The sequence below is a fragment of the Micropterus salmoides genome, unplaced genomic scaffold, assembly GCF_014851395.1.
Source record: "Micropterus salmoides isolate LMB-PRFRI ecotype aquatic unplaced genomic scaffold, ASM1485139v1 Ms_hic_scaffold_1, whole genome shotgun sequence".
Classification (NCBI taxonomy): Eukaryota; Metazoa; Chordata; class Actinopteri; order Centrarchiformes; family Centrarchidae; genus Micropterus; species Micropterus salmoides.
The window spans coordinates 36035382-36057405 of NW_024040040.1; the positions used below are offsets into that span (position 1 = coordinate 36035382).

At 41.7% G+C, this 22024-nt stretch overlaps 1 protein-coding gene across 1 annotated transcript; it reads left to right on the plus strand.

Moving 5' to 3' along the window:
* The first annotated feature begins 1313 nt into the window (after positions 1-1313).
* pdcd6 (programmed cell death 6) lies at positions 1314-21507 on the plus strand. The gene is made up of 6 exons (XM_038725768.1): positions 1314-1490; positions 7919-7980; positions 18146-18190; positions 19111-19269; positions 20189-20298; positions 21141-21507. Exons 1-6 carry the CDS (start codon positions 1408-1410, stop codon positions 21237-21239), a joined length of 558 nt encoding a protein of 185 aa, XP_038581696.1. The 5' UTR covers positions 1314-1407; the 3' UTR covers positions 21240-21507.
* The last annotated feature ends 517 nt before the right edge of the window (positions 21508-22024 follow it).

A 22024-nucleotide genomic window follows, 5' to 3' on the forward strand; every position in this document is an offset into this window, starting at 1 on the left:
CCCCTCCATTGTAATCATTTGACACTGTAGTCCTAACTTAATCCTACCTTTGGAAACCTTTATTGTTGTTGAGTTGTTGTGTTGTTTCAACTGTTTTGTGTGTTCTCCCAGAATTCAGAATGATATGTCTGAGGAGAAACTCGATCTTGACATTTATCACTTTTTAAAAATTGGTTATATTATTTATTTCATTAATTTATTTCATTGTGTTTTGTTTTAATGGCTTTTAGTTTAGTTTAATTCTCTGTGTTTGAAATGTGTTTTGTTTCTTATTGTAAAGTACACAGTAACTCTGTATTGAAAGGTGCTATATAAATAAAGTTGATTACACTCACATTTTTACCTGGAGCTCTGTTCTGCTAGTACTAATAACTGTATGTATATGTTATTGTATCTCCCCTCTGTTGTTATTTCTGGTGTCCTCTCCCATTTGTTTCCTGTAAAAGTTTTTTTTTTCCCTTACGTGAATTAAGTGTGTAAGGGCAGAGGGTCTCTCGTATGTTGTGCAGGTTGTAAAGCCCTCTTAGACAATGATTTTGTGCTATATAGTAAAATTGTTTTGAATGACTTGACACTAATAACTTCCAAATTCCTTGTCTGAGCAGTCACCAAGTGATCATTTGGGCTAATAGTTATAATTACAGAGTAGGCAAGGATACCAGGCCTTAGTCTCAATAGACCAGTATGCCATGCACCCTAAAGAAAACATTTTGCAGAAAGGGTTTATAGTTTTTGCCTTTTCTCCATTGAGAAAACTGTGTCTCCACATCTCCACTGTGCTTCCGCCCACATCTTAAAATCTCCAGGAGAAAAGCTCTTCAGGTATTTTCTCAACAAGTTGTTGAAAGGGATTCTGCATTGACATTAAATAAGGGAGAACTGGTGCGCTGGGTTAAAGACAATTGGACACCAGGGGATAGGTGCTGAAAATACTGCAGGGCGTGTCTCAACTATCAGCTCAGACAGAAACAATATGTTTTTTATGTTTTATTTTGGTCATGGACTTTGCTTTGTGAGATATCCTGTGGGAGATGCTGTGTGTGTGTTACACACTTGCATTGCTGTTCAGTCCTTTTACACCCAGTTTGAATTATATTCTGACTAAACTCATATTAAGGAGTGTTTCAGACCCCAAACACTTCTAGAAAGAAATAAGAAGAAAGAGAACATAAACAATAGGTGCTTGTATCCCTAAATATTTAGTATTTTCAAAGGAGAGGGAAGTGTGACGTCACCATCCTTATGGGTAGTGGTGAATAATTGGCCCCGCCTCTGTGCGCGAGAGGGCGGGCGTGAACGTCGGGTGGTGGAGTCTCATTGAAGCCGCTCAGAGAAGAAACTACGGCAGGAGGGGGAGCAGTCTGTCGGCCTTACTTAGACACATTTTGACAGAGCATTCCCTTTAAAATGGCGTACCACAGTCCGTACAAAGCTCCCCCACACATCAACGCCCCCCCGGACCAGGGCTTTCTGTGGAATATCTTTCAGAGGTGAGTGGGGAACCGCGGCTTGTGCCGCTGCTGTCTGCTTGTCTCTCACTTCGCTCCGCAGTGGAAACTGCTGTCGTTCAGGGCGCGGAGAGGAAGAGAGTGGGTCTGGGTGGCGGAGACAGCTCGATTTTTGTGTTTACTCTTGTGTCTGTATAACTATTGTTGGCTGGGAGCAGCGCTCCGCAGTGAAATGAGTGATTTGTCTCTCAGTACTAAGGTTACCTCTCAGTTGTGGCGCTTCCTGGAAAGACTAGTGCACAGTGAACAACACATAACAGTTAGCCAGTAGCTATTGCACGTCACTCCGCTGGTTACATTACTATACATTAGATTAATTAAACTATCAGTGTCACAACGCTTTATAATTGGCGTTATGTTGTCTTGAAATGAAGAAACCAGCTGACTCAGTCAGTGAACTGTCTTCTACAGCAATGAGAGTTTACAAACTGGGGTCAAAGGACCTCCAGGAGTCCTTGAAGGCTTTTTGTTCTGGGTTCTCCCAGCAGAAGCAGTTCAAGTTAAGATTTTTCACTTATAAATCAAGATATGAGAGAATATTTCATGAATTAATCTGTCGCCTGCCTGTGTCTGCACCAAGTCAGTAGTAAAAAAATCCTCTGAGAGGGGGTTTCCTAAAAAAATCAGAGAGTTGTGAGTCTGAATGACGCAGTGTGTTTGTGGGAAGCTGACATGAACACATGAACACATTGGAAAGCTCTGTCCAGCATTATAAGCACACACTGAGCTGATGTTACAGTGTCCGTGGCAGCTTTCAGCTACTGATAGTCATCAGTTTTACCGTAGTCAAAAGAGTGTCAGCAGCCAAGAAGGTCACAAGAGCAGGCGCTGAGGGAAATAGTTCACATGCTTTGGCCCCTGGTAGTAGTATTCGATAGAGTTATGTAATACTGCAGATCATTTTTTCTCACAACATTGAGATGCTGCACAAGGCTTGAAACACCCTTAACGAATTATTTATGTATGGCGCAAACCCCCCCTTAGAAATCCAGTTGGATGTACACGTTTTGCCCTTTTCTTTGTCTCTCTATCTTTCTCCCACATACACAACCTTTCATTCACAGTCACGCAGACAGCACTTCTTCTCTTCGCTATCATGACACACGTGAACACATACGGAGTCATCCCTCACTCGAGCATCATGCTGCCTCATCTGCTGCCTCTTGGCTGAATATCTGGCAGAGCCGTGCTGGAGTTCCCTCAGTCATGTGATCGGAGTCAATAGAGCACAGTTGACGCGGGAGGCGTCTCAATCTGTGACTCACCCGTCCCACTGTTGCTCTTGTCTTTGGTAATCCATTCATCTTAAGTCACATGTAAACTGTCTTTATCCTGTTTAGTCATGACAGGAGGAGACACTGAGTCGTTCCTTCTCAAGGTGTTTTGCACAGCGAACGGTGAAGGCAGGCTGCAGTCGTGCTCTAGTCGGCCACTAAATTTAGTCTGTTTCTTAGATGTGTTCAGCTTCTTGGCACTGAATGAATCATGAAGAAGTCATTATCCCCTGTTTTGTCTGCTTGCTGAAGAATGTTGTTGGTATGACAAAAATGCTTGCACCCAACCCTTCAAAAGAGATTTGTTGCTATGAACATGTTCACCACATGGGGTGAATGCTGGACTTTTATGGAATGACAACATATTCAAACTTGTTAGAAACAAATAAGAACTTGTAGGGAGGAGATTTTGTTCATCTAGAATCAGTGAACAGGAGTGAGGGAGGTTTTTACATACATGAAATACTGACGTGGTACCTGAAACATGTGGACTCTTATTAGAAACAGACCCGTGGATTAAAAAAACTTAAAAGTACAAAAAAGTAGCAATGGAAACTGACTGTTGAATACAAGGTTTTGCGAATGCAGCTTGAATTTGGATGTTTCTCTTCTCCGCTATGGGAGCCACAGTGACATCGCCTTACTTTTTGGACCGTTTATGTGGAAAGTAGGGCGGCCTTTGTTCCTCAGGCCATATTACAACCTGATTGCTTAATAGGAAACAGTGATACATGGGAAAATCTGAGCAGACTAACAGACTCAGCCATAGTGTTTAATTCTGTCCTGCTGTTTCACATACAAGCTCAGTATTTAACCGGGTGGAGATGGAAACGCCAGATGCTAAACTGTCTGTGTTGTGGGCAAGAGGGAGTTTTCACTTTTTCAGCCCGCTTAATACTCTGTCGAGGTAACTTTACCTGAGGCTGAGAGGAAGACGGTGGCGTGAGGTGTGAGAAAAGCAGAGAGCACAAAATGTACACACATGCTTCTTTGAGTTCATCTATCAGTGTTTGGTAAAGGCTGGGTGCCCCAACTGCCTGCACCGACCCAACCACTCCTCACCTTCACCGTGACAAAGCTCTCATTTATGGAGGCATGCTGTGAGGTGTTTTTCTCGCCCAAGGGTACGACACAGGTCTCCTTAGGTTTGTTTTTCTTTATTTAGGTGGGGGGAAGGTACATTGAGGAGAATGCACAGACATATAGCTGATCGCAGTGTAGAAAGCCACGAAGGCTGCAGACATGGAGATGCAACCGCACATAAATCGTCACAGCTGGCAGCGGAAGCCCAGCCAACAAAGTCAGCTCTGGGCTGGGGGTCCTGTGGTTGAGTACCCTGTTTCCCCTCCCTTTTCCTCTCTGCGATTGGCCCAAGCAGGTTACTAAGTAACGACTGAGTCACTGGCGGTCTGACTAAGCTGCATTTCAAACTGTGAGGCCCGTTATTTGTGTCACAGTCCAGCCTGTTAATGTTTTTATGTCTCAGCATCGCAGAGGCAAACTCTGGAGTTTTGTAAGTGTATAGAGTTACATTGTCAGCTGCCTTATATTTAGGAACAACCAAACAATGTCTTTTTATCTGAGGGGGTTTCCCTCGTGCTTGCTCTTTCCAAACTGCTGGGATATTTGACCTATAACTGCTGGATGATGGTCAGGTGATGACGACATGTCCAGAAAGTATTTCTAAACTCTACTTTAACTCAGACCAAGCACAAGAAGAAACACATGACTTCTAGAGGTTATTAAAAGTGATAAAAACATCAGATCACACTTATTCATACATGTTAATTTGGCACTTATTCAGAATCAGCATCAGCTTTTATTGCTAGGTATGCGTACACATATGAGGAATTTGACTCTGGATTGTACATTGCTAACAATATGCTTACTTATACAATAATAGAATAATAAAATCAGACATAGGCTACAGTATAGAGAACACACACACACACACACACACATATATATATATATATATATATATATATATATATATATATATATATATATATATATATATATATATATATATATATATATATATATATATATATATACACACTATAAACAAAAACAATATTGACATATTGAGACAATAGTGCAATGAGCATAGTGCAAAGGATGCTGAAATAAATATGTATTATGTGCAGGTACATGAGGTAGGTGGATTTGGTGTACAGTATATACAATATAACAGTATGAACAGCTCTGAAATAGAGAATGATGAATAAATAAAAAGTGTTAGCCAGTAAACAGGTGGCTGATTAGAGACAGAGTTACTGTGTTATTGCACAGGAATTGTTCCTGACACTGTGAGTCAGAAGTCAGCTGTTCATCTGAGTGATGGCTTGTGGGAAGAAACTGTTCCTGAGTTTGTTGGTTTTGGCGTACAGTGCTCTGTAGTGCCTACCAGAGGGGAGAAGCTGGAACAGGTTGTGTCCGGGGAGGGGGGGGGGGGTGATGGTATTGAATGCCGAGCTTAAATATTAGCCAGTGCTAATAGTCTGGATGTGATATTTCCCTGCCTCACCTGCTGACTCCTGTCAGTCAGGAAGTTTGTGATCCACTGACAGGTGGAGGCTGACACAATAAGCTGGGTGAGTTTGGTGTTGAGGATGAAGTCCACAAACAGGATCCTTGCCCCTCCCTGGAGAGTGTCCCAAGTTGACTGCATCATCCACTGACCTGTTTGCCCTGTAGGCAAACTGCAGGGGGTCCAGCAAGGGGCCTGTAATGTCCTTCAGGTGGGCCAACACCAGTCTTTCAAAGCACTTCATGAGATGTCAGGGCAACAGGCCTGCAGTCATTTAGGCCTCGTCCACACTACTGCGTTTTCGAATTAAAACGGAGACCTTTTGCTACGTTTGCACCTCCTGTCCAGACTAAAACGGTGAAAACGAAGACCCAAAAAGTTTAGAAACGCTGCCGACCAAAGCTGTTTTCTAGCTTTTCAGCATAGCTCCTCTTAAGGCTCGTGATACATGATTTTCAGCGTCGGCCGATGGCTGTGCTGTTCCCACTACACAATTTGCTGTCTTGTGACAGAAGTCTGAAGTCGTTGTGGTGTTCACACTATGTGGCTGATCAGTGACAGGGTGTCTCACACTACGTGAGCTGACAGCGACTCTCTCACCCGACGCTGGTCTCCAAACCACGTTTTGCCAAGAAAACACACGTGAAATGTGAAACGGGAAATGGCACACACCTACACACGAAACAGCGGTTTGTTATTATAAAGATAGGAATTAGAAAGACAAAACCTATGAGTGAAAGAATGGATTAGCACACGCAGGTAGCAGGGATTGTCTGAGCTACAGAGAGCTGGAGGTGAGTAACAAGTGTTTAACGGTGAAAAGTAGCTGCCTGCTCTCATTGGCTGGATGTGGATGTCAAGTCAGCCGACTCTTCCAGATATTTGGCATGCTAGATATCTGGCAGACGTCGGCGATGTGTCAGAAATGTGCGGGGGAGCCGTTTTGACGCGTCCTTGGGTAGTTCGCACATAAGACTGGCGACTGCCGACCGATCACTGATCACAGGCCGACGGTCACCGAGCTCGCTGACAAAATGAAAATTGGGCTTAAAATTGTGTAGTGTGAACTAGGCTTTAGCTGCTTTGATCTCTTTAGTCAGTGTTTTCCTGGCCTGGTTATACAGGACTCTGTTCCCACTTCTGAAGACCTCCTCTTTAGTGTGACGAAGCTGTCTGAGTTTCGCTGTGAACCAGGGTTTTTGGTTGTTGTATGTGTGGAAGGTTTTAGTCTGCACACGCATGTCCTCACAAAAGCTGATGTAAGATGTCACAGTGTCAGTTAGTTCGACCTGGTCGGTGGCTGAAGCCTCAAAAACACTTCAGTCAGTGCAGTCAAAGCAGGCCTGTAAATCCAGCTTTGACCTGTTGGTCCATATTTTCACACTCTTTGCAACAGGTTTAGCAGATTTCAGTCGCTGCCTGTATGTCAGGATAAGATGAACCAGACAGTGATCAGAGAGTCCCAAGCTGCACGGTGAACAGAGCGATAGGCGTCCTTTAATGTTGTGTAGCAGTGGTCCAGCATGTTAGTGACCCTGGTGGGACACTTAATATGCGGTCTGTACTTTGGAAGTTCACGGCTGAAGTTTGCTCTGTTGAAGTCCCCAAGAATAATGAGCAGGGAGTCTGGATTTTTTTCTCCACGTTAGTTATCTGGTCGGCCAGGTGTAGTAACGCCCCGCTAACACAGGCCTGAGGTGGAATGTAAACAGTGACCAGAACAAACGAGGAAAACTCCCGTGGTGAGTAAAAAGGTTTACAGTTAATGAATAATGACTCTAAGTGAGGGCTGCATGAACACTGGGACGTCTGTGCACCAATCTTCGTTTATATAGAAACAGAGTGGACAGAAGGAAGTGCAGTGCGAAAACCCCGCTGTCTCACTTTACCCAGTACGCCTGCACGTTTTCCCCTTCGGCGCCTCCGGTATATCCCATACAGAGCTGCTGCTCCTCCAACTAATAACTCAGAGAAAGTTCCAGGTTTGATAAAGAGCGGTGAAATAGTGTGAGCAGTTGAAATATTTAAGAGCTCTTTTCTGGTAAATGTTACCAGAGAGGGACGGCAGAAAACAGAGTTTGTAAGGCTGGAACCAGAGAATGATTGTTTGTTTCAGCAAAATTGTTGTAGATTAGTTTTGATAAATAAAATTATTGTTTCAAATCGGCCACCAGACACCCCTTTAAGCTCTTTTATGTAACGTTATGGGTTGCCTTGAGAACACTTCTCTAAAGCCCTAAGCTGCTTTTAGTTTTGGTTTCATTTGCAGCCTTAAAAATATGTTGCTCTGCCTGCAAGTCTTGTAAGCTGACAGTATGCTGGTGTCACTACAAGATACTTGTGCGGAGACAATCAGTTTCACTTCGCTGTCTCAGGATGAAAACACACACACGTTCACACACACAGTCTCAGGGGAGCCACAAGCGTACAAGCTGCCTTGTGTGTCCTGATCACAGGACTCCATTCATTCTCAGTGGACCGTTGAAATACTGACATGCGCTCAGGAGGATAAAGTTTCAACTTGCGAGTGCTGATGCCCGCTCCTATTGTGTGGGTGTGTGAAGTGGTTAATGCAGGTATCTAATCAGTGTTTTCCTCCCCAGGGTCGACAAGGACCGCAGTGGAGTGATATCAGACTCAGAGCTTCAGCAGGCCTTATCGAATGGTATGTATCTGGATCTGGCTGCTGTGCCACTCCCTTTTTTGTTTCTGTCTCCTTATTTCTGACCATTTGTGCTCTGTTCCCACTGCTCTGCCTTCCCTCGTCTCCATCCATCTGTCATTCTCCTGTCTTCTCAGCCCTTTTCACATTTTTATTTCTCCCGCTCTGCCTCTTTTTTTTTAACCCAGTGTAACTTCCAAGGCCAGGGGCATTTCATACTACATTATTTTGTGTGGTTACTGGTTAAAAAGGCCCTGTTCATGGCTAGCATTTGTACTGAGTGTAGGCTAACGTTAGCGTCTCCACCCTGCTTGTCCTTGGATGGGATTAAGCCCAGCTCCAGCCGAACTGGCATTGAGATGGTATTTTGTTTGCTTGAACAGACTGGTTAGTCTTCATCCCAAAAGCTGTTTTGCTTGTAATGTTAAAAGTGAAACATGCTGTTTGAGAATAGGAATAATAAAGCATACATCTAACATCTGTCTTGCTTGTCCATGAGCGTAAGCTAAGCATCTAAAACAGGGATCTGTTGCAATTGTCAGTCTGATCTTAGATTTTTTGTAATAATTAGGGATGTCCCAATCAAGGTTTTTTTGGCCTCTGCCCAATTTCCAAACCGAGTCCTTTAATTTAGGGTATCTGCTGATACCGAGTCCGATATCATAAAATGTTTTGCTTGTAAATGGTGATTAAATATGTATCTGACACACTGAAATACTGAAGGAGGCTTTTTATTTTTTTATCTTGTCCCTTGGAACAACATTTTTCCTTGAACCTCCCTGAGAGACTGCATAACTTCATCATAAATAATCATAGTTTTATTATATTCACACAAAAGGTAGCTAGTATTGGAGACAATAAAATAATTACGTTTAGTTGGAACTATGACTCTTAAACTTTGGCCCTAAAACAAAAGTTCCTCCCCGGTGCTTAAAAATGATTTATGGATATATGTGAAATTGTAATCCAGCTGAGTGTTTTCTGTGCTGCAGGATGGGAGTTGATCTGAGAGAGATTTAAGACTTGAGATTAAATAACTTAAAAAGTCAGCATGAAAATGACCCAGGGGTAGAACATGAGAAGTGCCGCTGCCAGTGATGGAAGTGTAATCGTTCTTGGTCCTGGGTAGCTCAAGAGGAGTAGGAGGATTCAAACAGGATTAAGGGTTCACTTCCCACCGGGGACCTTTCTAAACAAAGAAACTCGTGATTCTGCAAGGCCGTCTGCGGAACCATGTTGCATAAATGATACAGATCATCTTGTCTGCTCCAATCCTGGCCAGTGGAGTCAGTTTTGCAGTTGCTTGGACTGTGGCTGGTTAAAATATCTGCATTCATGCCCACACACAAACATTGCGCCAGCATCGCTTCTTGACCTATCTCACAAAGACAGCACGGCTGAAACATGATGCTGATTAATGAGACGTATATTTCGGATGCCCAGAAACTGTAGCACATGTTGATGTTTGTCTTCTCATTAAAATATAATGTGCTCCCCATCAGAGTGGCTGAACCGCTCAGGCAGCTTTTCAAAGCAGATTGAGCAGATTATACTCCCATCAGAAACCTCCTTTTTTCCTAGCCACTTCAGAGGAGGAGAAAAAAGAAGCCAGCAGCAGCAGTGAAAGAAGCTGTTATCAAGCTGCGCAGTGGCTCTGGCTCAGCATACTGATTACGCGCGAGTGGAGTGTGTTTTGTGCATGCATAAACACGTGTGTTTATCTAAAGCATGTGTGAGTGTTGTTCATTTATGTCTGCATTTATGCCAAGGGTCTGTGCGTAGCCTTGCTGTTTTTTACAGACTGTACATGTACACCTTACTGTGCGTGTGCGTGTAGTGAACGGCAGGTTTTCCCGGTCCAGCCTCCGCCTGTTCGTCAGGCTCACTGTGATCTGAACCACAGCCAGTGAAGCCGAACACACGCCGCACTGCATCCTGTCACGCAGTTCGCTCGCTAGAGCCACCAGCCCTGCCCTGTCTGCCTGTTTGTGGTGGCTCTACTGAACCTGCAAACGCTGCTTCCGTTTATTCAGTTTCACACCATCAACAAAGCTTTGTCTGCCATGTTGTCCCTCATGACCTCTTTCTTTGTCATCTAATTCTTTTTTTTCCCCTCTTTTTTTCTCCTCCTCCCTTGGGGGAGTAGAGTGTCGGGGCCCTAGATGATGGGGAGCGATGCAGGGGTTAGGGTTAGGGTTGCTGCTTACAGTCCTCTGTCCTCTGCTGTTCCTGCACCACATACACTCTCTTCTTCTCATTTCTCCTTTCAGTACTCTGCCTTCAATACCTGTATTTTTCCATTTGTGAAATATTTTTGCCTCCCTTTCCACGTTTCTGTCCTACTTTGTGGACAGGTTCTTTAATCTTTTGCTGAGAAACATTTTTTTTTCAAAGTGAGAAAATCTGCCAACAGCGCGGGATATTTTTAATTGTTTCTAACCCAGGTTCTCTTTTGTCGGGTGTTTTGACTCTTGTCAGGCTTTGTTCTTACTGTGAAGATGTCACTTTTCCTTGTGTTACAAACTGTATCTCCAGTATGCATCAGACAAGTGTACCTCGCCTACTGTTTACCATAATGCAATTTGAAATTTTTTATTGTACTTCATTTAATCAGGCAGTGTCTCAGGAATATAACTGCTCTGTGCCTGAAAACAAAAACTTTAGATACAAGTTGTTTTCTTATTGACAGCACGCCATGGTTAACTTTGCTGTCTTCATGATATCAAACGTTAGTTTTGCAGGCCTAACGTTTGAGGCCTAGCTAGAACGTGACGTTTGTGACTGCAGCCTTGTTCTCCTCACACAAGATTAAATTAGAAACCAATGTTATGAATGACCCCGCAACCCTGTACGCAGGATAAGCGGCTGACGATGGATGGATGGATGATGGATGTTATGAATGAGTTGTATTTGTATTGCTCCTACTTTACTTCTTTCCAAAACCAGAAACAAGCTAAGCCTGGTGTAGAATACTGCAAAAAAACATCTCCTTCTCTCCTCTCGTATGTCCTTCTATCCTCTTGTATCTCTCCTCTCCTCAGGAGTCTATGGTACCGTCTCAGCGCCTGCTGTGTCCTCTGTCTCTTTGTCTCTCTCCCATGCTCCCTGACTTTTTCTACTCTTTTTCTTCTACTCTATTCGCCCTCCCTCTTCTCTTCCCTCTCTCCATCCCTCTATCAGTCCTGGGTGCGAGAATGGATCATCCCTGATGAGACATTGATTGGCTTTACGCCCCTGACATGTATGTACATGTCTGTGTTGCGTGAATGCCTTGTAGCTGCGCCATTTGCTATAAATATGGAGTTTCAGCAGTGTGAGTAGACATCAAACCAACTTGGCATCATGTTCCCCCTCTCTCTCCCGCGCGCACAGATTTATACTCCTCCTCGAGTTATTTATTTAAGTGTGTAGGAGCAGTAATAGCCACTAAAATTGCTGATACGATTGAGAGAGCATGGGCTTGCTGTGCAGACTGCAGAGTTGGCTGAATGGCAGGACTCACAGAGCTGTTCAATAACTCTTACCTTTACTTCTACATCTGTAGCATTGCAGGAGTTAGATGGCAGTGAGCATTGATTGAGTTTCCCTGTTATCAATCTTCAATCTTCCTGCTTAGCCGTTCCTGTTTTAGCTGAACAGTAGGCGAGATGCTTCATGCACTCACTGACTATGTCACACCCTGTAATTCCTCTGGTCTGAGGCACCAGTGCTTTTTATGAGTGATTGAGATTCCTTGAGCCCAAGTCTGTGTCTCACACATCATGACTGAAGCACAAAAACAAACAGAAACTGAGAATGACTTGCTGACAGACCCACTGGCTAGTGACTGTTTCTAATATTTTATGACACATTAGCGATGGTGTGTTTAGTTATTGTATACATGATACATAATCTCAGTTGTTATAAAATAAGAATTTCAGAACTTTAAACACAAGGTTTCAGCAAATGCAAGCATCATTTACGTCTGAAGGTCAAACCATTACCTTGGGCAAACAGAATATAACTTGTGTGTGTTTTGGGGTGTGTGAGCGTGTGAAATGACTTTGTAAGGTGAATAGCTGAAAATATAGGTTTGGTGTGTAAAAGTTCACGTCCATGTGTGCTCGCATAAGTGCCTCACTGATCTCCAGCACAGCCGTTACATATGTATATGTATACACTGCGGTCAGTTCACTCTGTTTTTCCACCAGCCGGCCTCTCTCCTCACCTCCTCTGTTCCCTCTCTCCCCTCCTCCTCACCTCTCTCTCTCTCTCCGCCTCACCACTTGCAGTTGAGCTCACCAATGAGAGAGCCCAATGTGTGGACCAGACAGAGAGTGTATTGTCCTAGTTGGCCGTCAGACGCACACAAACATCTCAACCATACTGATCACCTCACACTGGGCAGCCGCAGTCTGTCTGGCATACATTGGTGACCTCACAGCTAGCTACTGGTGTGAAAAGTGTGTCCACAAAGAATCAGTGTGGCTGGAAAGGTCAAAGCTTGTCCTTCTTTTCTCCACCTTTTGGTCATTTTTCTGATGGCTCTAATTCTGGAGCAACATTTATGCAGATGTTACAGAAGGATTTCTGATGTCCCTGTCTGTCTGATGGCTGACCATCTTGTAGATTTATCTTGTAATTTAGCATTTTGAGATATGCTGAGACAGAAAACAGTGTTCCCATTTAAGGGTGCTCCGATCGATCGGTCACCGATCGTAATCGGCCGATAATGGCTTTAACTAGTTTGATCGGTGGTCGCTAAAAAGGCCGATAAGAAAAGCCGATCAGATGACGCAATACTCGCCAGACAAATTTTCAACGGCAGCTAAAATGTTTCACTACGCTGTGTGAGCGGTTTTCAAAGCTAGCTAGCACCAAAGTCCTTCTCAGACAAGAAGGGATTAACTCGCCCACATTATCATTTACAATTAGAGTTGAGCAGCAATCAGACAAGTGGAGCAACACGCAGGAGCGATCATGTGAAACTGTCGCAGCTGTGCTCATCTCTCACACACGCCACCCGCAACCGCAGTTTAACAGACACACGAGGCAGAGAGAGAGACTGATCCTTCAGTGTCAGTTTCCTGATGCAAAGAGCGGCGCCACTCAATCAACTGACTGCATCTCTCTAAGTTTTCGTTACAAAAACGGAGACCTTTTGCTACGTGTCAACCCTCCCGTTTTCCCCGTAAATCTCCCGTATATTTCCGTACTTACCCGGTATCAACCCGTTAAATGTTCCCCTGTAAATCTCCCGTATTTTTAACCTTTATGAAATCAAATACCACTCTCTCCTCTGGTAAAGTCGGTGGCAACATGTAAGATATGTAGACTGTGCTTCCTGCACAAGGATTAAAAATTAAAACAATCCACTGATAAGATATAAGGCCTATAGCCTACTAATGGCAAACCATATGAAATTATAATGAATATAGTAGCCTATGTAATATTAACAATTGACTGTATAATATGGAATTTACATTGTAAATTGTTACATTTATTTAAATTTTCCTTATTTTCATATCTCACTGAAGGCAGTTTTGACTCCTCTCTGTAGCCCTTCTCCGTCTCTCTGCTCCTCTCTCCCCCCTAAAGCCCACAGAACCTGCCTGAGCTTTCCAGAATAAAAAGCGGCTACTTCAGAGTTTATCATCGACTCATGATGCCTGTGCTAATTTATCTCCTAAATATTTTGGCTACAGTCTTTTTTGTTGCAGTTTTTATGGTTGTAGTAAATTTATAAACATGCCGTTTGTTCTGTTTTTGTAGTTTATTCCACAGTAAAGCTATATTTGTTAAGCTATAAGATATTCACAGAAACCAGGCTGCTATGGTTTAAGTCTCTAACACAGATTGAGTGGAATTTGTTTCCCATGTTTCCTTGCAATAAAATAAACAGTTGTCATTTCATGACAATTTATTATTATCTGTTAACTTTAACACTTAATACATTGTTTTTAGGACCAATTAAATAAATATACAGTATACTGTATAATGCTACATGATAAATAAAAGACTCCAAACAGACCCAGTGATCGGTATCGGCCGATACTGCTTTCAGCGGTCGGTGATCGGCCCAAAAAATCCTGATCGGAGCACCTCTATTCCCATTGTAAGTTATAAGGAAAGCAAATTTCATGATCTTAAAGATAGGAGCCATGGTTACATTCGACTTTTTACAGATTTCATTTTGTGATTGGATAGCCGTGGTCAGATCTCTACAGCTACACTGATAAATCAGCTAGGTGTGTACATTGACTGATATTAGCTTATTGCACATGTCGGTTTCAGTCTATATACATCTGCCAATAAGGAACCAATTGCAGTAGAAAAATTAGGGATGCCAAAAATAGAAAAAAAAACACTCGGTGTTCAGCCTAATACGTCAAAAGACCGGATACATTTTACAGAACAATTACATTGATGTAACCCATTTCGGTAGTGTGGAAGCATTTTAAAGTGTCTGAGAAAGACGCAAAAATCACCGTTTGCAGACACTGTTCTGCTGAATTGTCTCCTAGCACATCCACTCCATCTGCGGCTGACTTCTTAGAAAAGCCAACAAGCGGTCTGACCCGCTTTGAGTGTTTCTGTCACTCGTTTGTAAGAAGGCGATTAAGCTAGCTGCACCTAAATTTGGAGTGCACACGTATTCAAGCCTTTATGGTAAATCCACTGAAACGGACTAGTGCGAGCTGACAGGCAGGTTAGCAACTTTATCCTGTAATTTTCTCTCTTTATAAAGACAAGTGTGGCAGTCCTACCTGAAGAGAGGCTATTAAGGCTTCATGTTACATGATACGAGAACCGCATACAACATTATTTATCAAGTTTGGTCGAACTTGATGAATTTAGCATGAGGATGTCCGGTTTTCAAACTAAGGTGTCTATACAGTATGGAAATAAGATTAATTTGATTATATTCACAGAAAGTATAAAACATATTGTGTACATTAAAAGTAAATGGAAACACTCTCTTGGGCCTCGAACCCACCCACCATAGTCTCTCCAAATCCTGTGGCAAACACCGAGTAAAAACAACATTTTGACAATTTAATTTATGCAATGGTAAAAGCAGGCAAAATAAATGGAAAATATGTGATTGTACTTCTTCGGTATTCTGCATTTGGGAATATTTTTCATTATATTTGGCCAAGAATTTTAATTTCAGTGCATCCCTAAGAAAAATAGTGGTGCTTTGAGCTAAATGCTAACGCCAGCATGGTAACAGTGACAAGGTAAAGGTACTTTATTGTCACAGACATACATTTAGCAAAATTCATTCTTTGCATTTAACCCATCCCTGAAGGGAGCAGTGGGCACTCACTATGCTTTCCACTGGACCACCCTGCTCCTAAACAGTTCTAAGATGCTGATGCCAAAAGTCTAATTTTGTATTTTTTAACTCAGGCCCTATTTTCACATATTTTGGTGTCAACGTGAGTAGTAAGTACAAGGCATTTTGCCACCAACATATGTGAAAATAGGTTTTAATATATCGAAATTCTCTTTTAAGCAGGTTGATGGGAGTGTCATTAGTTTTGCAGTTATTTGCAAATTATTGGACAAATTAAAAAATGTTCCCTGATTCTGGTGCTATATTAAAAAGTCAGTAGATCAACAAAATTATGACAATGGTGGGGAAATGAATGTGTTAACCAGATTTCATTGCAATCCATCCAATAGCTGTTTCGTCATTTCACTAAAAACCACAAATGTCAACCTCATGGAGACGATACAGTAAAAAGTCTGTTTGATTCATCCTGTGGACATCATGAAGGTCTTTACAAAATATGCAGCTTTAGTGTCTGGAAGGGTTTATACCCATAAATCGTTCAGTTAGTGAAACACATTCCATAGCTACTGTGTAGTTTCTAAAATACTGTTATCAGTTAAGAAACGTGTTTCATTTTATTTAGAAAACAACTTGTGGGAGACATGACATCGGACTGCACTGCAGCAAATAAACACAGCCGTTACTCTGACTTGGTTCAACAAATTGGTCACACATGTGAACACATGTAAAACGCTTGTTGTTTTAGATCAGCACTCCAATAGATAGTGTACGATTGTAGATTCTGGCTGAAACCCCAGCTCCTCTAAGAGCCTCATGCCTGGTCCCAGAGCAGCTCTACCCACAGTCCCAGACAGCCTCAGCCATCAATAAAGCAAACCAAGCATGAGGAAGGAAATGTCGAGTCTTCTTCAAACACTAAACACCCTTTTATCATTTATTTGGACACTTTATGGACTTTGTCAAAGATATAATCTACATCAAAATATATCAGCAATAAAACATGTCTTCTGTTCTGCAAGGTTTTTTATTGAAATGAGCTCCTCTACTCCAAAGAGCTGTTATATACACTCTCACTGCAGACACGCCTGCTGCTGCCATAGCAAAACTGCAGCGAGGAACAGCACAGTGTGAAAAGGGCTCGACACCATGCTGAACAGATGATATGATTCTGCAGATGCCTGTGTTGGGGTCTGCAGATAGAGTTGCAAGGGAGGAATCTTGGGTCAGCAGAAGTCGTCTGGAGTTCAGGTTGCTGCAACAAAATCGAAACCGCAAATGTTTTGTGTTCATTCTCCTTGTGTCTCTTTGCTTTTGTTGCCTTTGCTCTTCTGGTTATCTCTCTTTCTTCTCTTTTATGTGCCCTCTTATTTTCTAATCTTGTCTCCTCTCTGCATCGTCCCCCCATGATCACCCTTCCTTATTTCTGGTCCTGAACTTGACTGGGCTTCCTGTAATAAAGTGAGATGGTGAGTCAGCAAGGATTCAAATGCCCTGATAAATCAATGTCTTGAGAGTTGAGAGAAGGCTATAAAGGGTAAACACCTTACTAAACTAAAGCCCAGTCAGTCTCTTTCTGACCTTATCAATGACAGGTATACTCTCATATGATTGAAGAGTTTGTCCTATAGGTGAAAAATGTGTGTTTATAGGGAAAAAGGACCATAAAATGTCACACAACTCAACTGCTTCTTAAGCTGATGATACACGGGGAAACTTTTTGAGCAATGTTGCTGGGCAATCTTGCTAGTGGCAAGTCTGACTATGTTTTGAACGGATAGCGGCGGTGCGGGGCGGGTGGCGGAGTGGTGGGGGAAGGGGATTACGGTAGTAATCCTTACTCATTACCATTGACAGCAACGTTGCCCTGCACGATTGCTCTAAAAGTTGCTCTGTGTATCATCAACTTTAGGAAAGCAAGTAGATGCAACTTACTTTTTTTTCAGTTGTGATGAAATATTAGGATGCATATGTCAACCTCTCCCTCTGTAATGGGATTTTTGCCATTTGGTGAAAGCGTTTATCTTCCCCTCCTATGAGTACATTATTGGTGTGGGGGTGGCTCCTGTGGGAACTGAACAATGACTTCAGTACGTCATTTGTCGATGTACAGATCGGTCTACGTCACTGGCAGGGGAAGCTAAAATATTACAGCAGACTTTAGATGACAGATGCCTAATTTAGGCAACCTAGCACTGGCTCCCATTGGATATCAGAAAGGATTTTAAGATTTCAAATGAACATTAATGTTTCTGTTCACTGACACGTAATCTGAGATCATGTGGTAAGACTTTATTTTCTGTTCCTAGCACTAAAATGAAGCCCATTGATTGATTGATTGATCCTACCTGATTACACCTAAATGTCAACTTTCCTCAGCAGACATTTTGACTTGTCATAGCAGGAAAAAGCACTGCTGTTACTAATAACATTAAAAATGGCTATGTTCTATCCAAGTGCCTCAGTAAGCCACGACAGTGTGAAAGGAATAGCATTCATTATTTCACAGATAATTATAATAATCAACATTGCTCTCATTTCTTATCCCAATATAATGAGGTGATTAATTTGAGAAAACAAGATTATTAAATTGGTAAACAGTAGTGGTCTTTAACAATGAATATGGGCACTTAAAGTGATTTATTGTGAGAAAATGTTATTGAACCATTGAAGATCTAAAGTAAAGGGTCCAAAAAATACTAGCAACAGCAGCTGCTCTTAACTTCTGTGCCTGGCAAATTTACAAATCTCTACTGAATACTTCTTTACCTGCTATAAAAGTGAAGTTATTGTAAATGTTTTTAGTTTTGTTTTGTTCTTACAATAGGTACTAAAAGATCCCAGCAGTCTCATTGAGCTGGTATGTTTAACTGGTATTCTTTTGTCTCACAGGCACATGGACTCCTTTTAACCCAGTGACAGTGCGCTCCATCATATGTAAGTAGCTGCTGACGCTGACCCAGCTAATTTTTACACAGCTGCCTGTTGTTCTCAGACTGTGCGAGATGTTCATTTGCCTCCTCTCCATGACAACCGGATAAATTAATTACGTTTTGAACAAATCTGAGGGCTGAAACAACAAACCTATCTTTGGCTTCACTAACTGCTGCTTTAGTGGAAACTTGCAGCCCTCAATAAAAGAAGGAGGAGGAGAGAGCATCTGGAGGAAATCTGCCTCGGACTCCAAATATTGATTGGTTTACACTCTTTAGACATTTGCAATTTGCAGCAGAGGCAGTTTTACCTGCACTGTTGTAGGTCAGACTGTAGCTCCACACAAAGATATGTAAATATGCTTTAGTATTTTTTTAAATCTTGTTTGGAAGCTGAAACTTTTTTAACTGTAAACTCCTGGCACATTTTAATGTATTGCTTCCATGTTAAGACAAAAAATCTGTACAAAATATCTTTCCCCCGGTCTCCTATGTACTTTGTTCCCTTTTTGTTGTGGGACTTGCACATTAAATCCCTTTAATTCCATCGCCTTCCCTTCCCACTGTACCATGCTCGGTAAATCCATTGTTTAATAGTCCCCCAGCAAGAAGCATATCCTGTGATAACACTCCCTTTGTTGGGGGGTAATTGGATTGAATCGCAGGGGTGGAGAGTGGAGTATTGTTGGGGGAATCAAGCAGTTTTCTTACAGTTATAACACAGTCTTATGAGGCAGGAGTGAGTCAAGTGTGAGACCCACAGTTTCTCTGTTCTCTGACAGCCCTTTAAAACTATATGTGGTGCCATTTCTTGTCACATGATTCATCCCAACTTTGTCCAGCGTTGACTTGTGTGTGTGTGTGTGTTTTGTGTGTTTTGTGTGTGTGTATCACTCTCTTGACCTCCTTCCCCCTCTTCTTCAGCCATGTTCGACAGGGAAAATAAAGGCGGGGTGAACTTCAACGAGTTCGCTGGCGTGTGGAAGTACATCACAGACTGGCAGAACATCTTCCGGACCTACGACAGGGACAACTCAGGCTTCATTGATAAGAACGAGCTCAGACAGGCGCTGACTGGATTTGGTGAGCAGCAATGTATGCTTGTGCATTTCAATTAGATGAATGTGGTGGAGGGCCCCATAATTGTCTCTAGGAACAAACTCTGGGTCAAAAGGTCAGATTCTGTCGTTAGAGGAACCCTGTTTCTTCTAACAGACCGACATGCCACTGGTAATTGTTTATTAAAGGAATAGTTTGCAATTATGTCCTTAAACCTGCAGTGTGGTGCTTTGGTCTCCCCCCTTCTAACAGTGAGAGTGATTACACAACACTGACACGTGCTTATGATGTATATAGAGTGCCATACTGAGTTGCTGCTCTTGCTACTGTTGCTCCACTTCAGCTCTGACAAATCAGTCATTGCTGGTTGGCATAAAACACAGAACTACCGGTTCATCAGCGGGGGAAAATCGTCACTGACACCAGATTTAAAAATGCCAGTTAACTACGAATACAGAGAAATACAAAGCAAATAAAAAATGCATGTAGAGTGATGCAATAAATACTTGTTAAGTTTTGTTCACAATCATCCCTCTGTACTTTTTTATATGTGACATGCAGCTCCAGTGTGCCAAGTGCAAATAAAACTGTTGTTATTGTGATGGCCTGAGAATTTACAGGTGGAGAATTGCAGCATACTAGTTTAGAAACTAGCAATCAAATCGCTGTAAAATGTTTAAAATAAGAATTTGAAGCCTTGCTTTAGCTTTGGTGGAACAGCTGTATCTGACTTCACATGACTTCAGTTTGTTCTTGTGTTTCTACGTCTAAAAGTGGCAACAGCAAAAATCCCCAAAGGCTTTTGTTTAAGTTCAGGAAATGTCAGAAGCGCCATAATCAATATATTCCAGTTAAAGCCGTGGTAGTGGCTCAGCTTTTGTACTTGAGAGCTGTCTAACTACGTGCGGCATATTGTTAATGTCTTATTTGCTGTTGTGTGCAGGGTATCGTCTGTCAGATCAGTTCTACAACACACTGATAGAGAAGTTCGACCGCCAGAGGAAGGGACAGGTTGCCTTCGATGACTTCATCCAGTGCTGCATTGTACTACAGGTAATAGATTCACGCTAAATCAAAATAAACTGTATATAATAAGATATATCCAGTTTTTCTCCACAAATATGCACATAAATGATTACAGGATGTCCTTCCGTTTAGCACTTGAATCACAACAAGGCTACTCTTGTATTCATGATTCAAAGGGGAGATTTAATTATGCATATTTAGGAAACGTATTCCAGTCTTCCCTTTTAGATTATTAATCTCCTGTAGCAGTAACTTCCGCTTGTGTGTTCCAGTTTAGTAATTACACACACACACACACACACACACACACACACACACACTTGCAGTGGAAGCTGCCATGTGTGTTTATTATAACGCCGCTGAAGCAGCTTTTCAGGTACAGGAGGATAGAGTGTATGTGTGTGTGTGTGTGTGTGTGTGTGTATATATATATATATATATATATATATATATATATATATATATATATATATATATATATATATATATATATATATATATATATATATATATATATATATATATATATATATATATATATATATATATATATATATATATATATATATATATATATATATATATATATATATAATTTATATATATAGTAGCTCTAGAGGTGTCAGCCATTCACTTTGTCTGGCATTTTTTTTAAGACCAAGATCTGATAAGTGACTTCGTGTTGACTGATGTGTTGATTGTTCTGCATCTTCAGTAGTATGTGAAGAGAACACCTATACTATTCACCCAGTGTTGAATGGATGTTAACCATGGTAGTAAATACATGAAACGTGAAATGATGTTGTCAAAGTGCTGAAACAAGGACGTTTTAATACGACACTGTATGTCTTTTTCCCTCCTTTCCGCAGAGGTTGACAGACGTGTTCAGGCGGTACGACACAGACCAGGATGGCTGGATCCAGGTTTCATATGAACAGTATCTATCCATGGTCTTCAATGTAGTATAATGCACACGGATCACCACAGAAGAGCACAACTGTACACAACTGTGCCAAAGCTACAGGCACCTCCCAGATGTCTGCCATGGTGGACACTACAAGATTTTTTTTTTCAACCTGATTTTTAGCCTCAATTGGGCTGTTTCACACACCTTTTTAACATTAATACAAGGAAACTTCCTTTTTGGTGGTTGTGATTATGATGGTGATCACAGTATTTGTCTGGAGGTACAACTACAATGCTTGATATATTAAAAAAAAAATTCTTGTAGTGTTTTGTTCGTTGACCAATCTGAGCAACTCTGTCTGTGTCGGGGTTGGGAAATATTATGGACACATCCTGTCTTTCTGTCAGTCTGTCTGTCTGGTATTGTTGACAAACTTTTTAATGTCTTAACTTTAACCAATACAATTAAAAAAGAACTCCGTTGAGAGTAAAAACGATGCATTGTAAATATGATTTAAGATGCATTGCATGCTTTTCAGGGAAATTTAGCCCCACGTTGAAGCATGCTTTCCCTTTCTCGTCTTTTCCTCAGCCCTCTTTTGCTCAAAGCCATGTTTACAAAAACAGTGAAGGCAGGTAATGTTCTGCTTCGAGATTCACTGACATGCCAGCTTACATGCCATATTTGTACAAACTTATTTTTAACAGCAAATCTTCAAATGTTAGAGCATATAGTTTTTGGCAGAGGGGTAAGCATAACGCCTCTAGTACGGCTTATTTTTTGTGCATGATGCCTTAAAATGTGTAAAAAAGACACAAAAGAGAAATCTTTTATTAAAAAAATGAA

Coding starts and splice junctions, on each gene's coding strand:
- pdcd6 (XM_038725768.1), top strand. CDS start 1,408: ATGGCGTACCACAGTCCGTACAAAGCTCCCCCACACATCAACGCCCCC. Junction 1,491..7,918: donor CTGTGGAATATCTTTCAGAG/GTGAGTGGGGAA, acceptor TTTCCTCCCCAG/GGTCGACAAGGACCGCAGTG. Junction 7,981..18,145: donor TCAGCAGGCCTTATCGAATG/GTATGTATCTGG, acceptor TTTGTCTCACAG/GCACATGGACTCCTTTTAAC.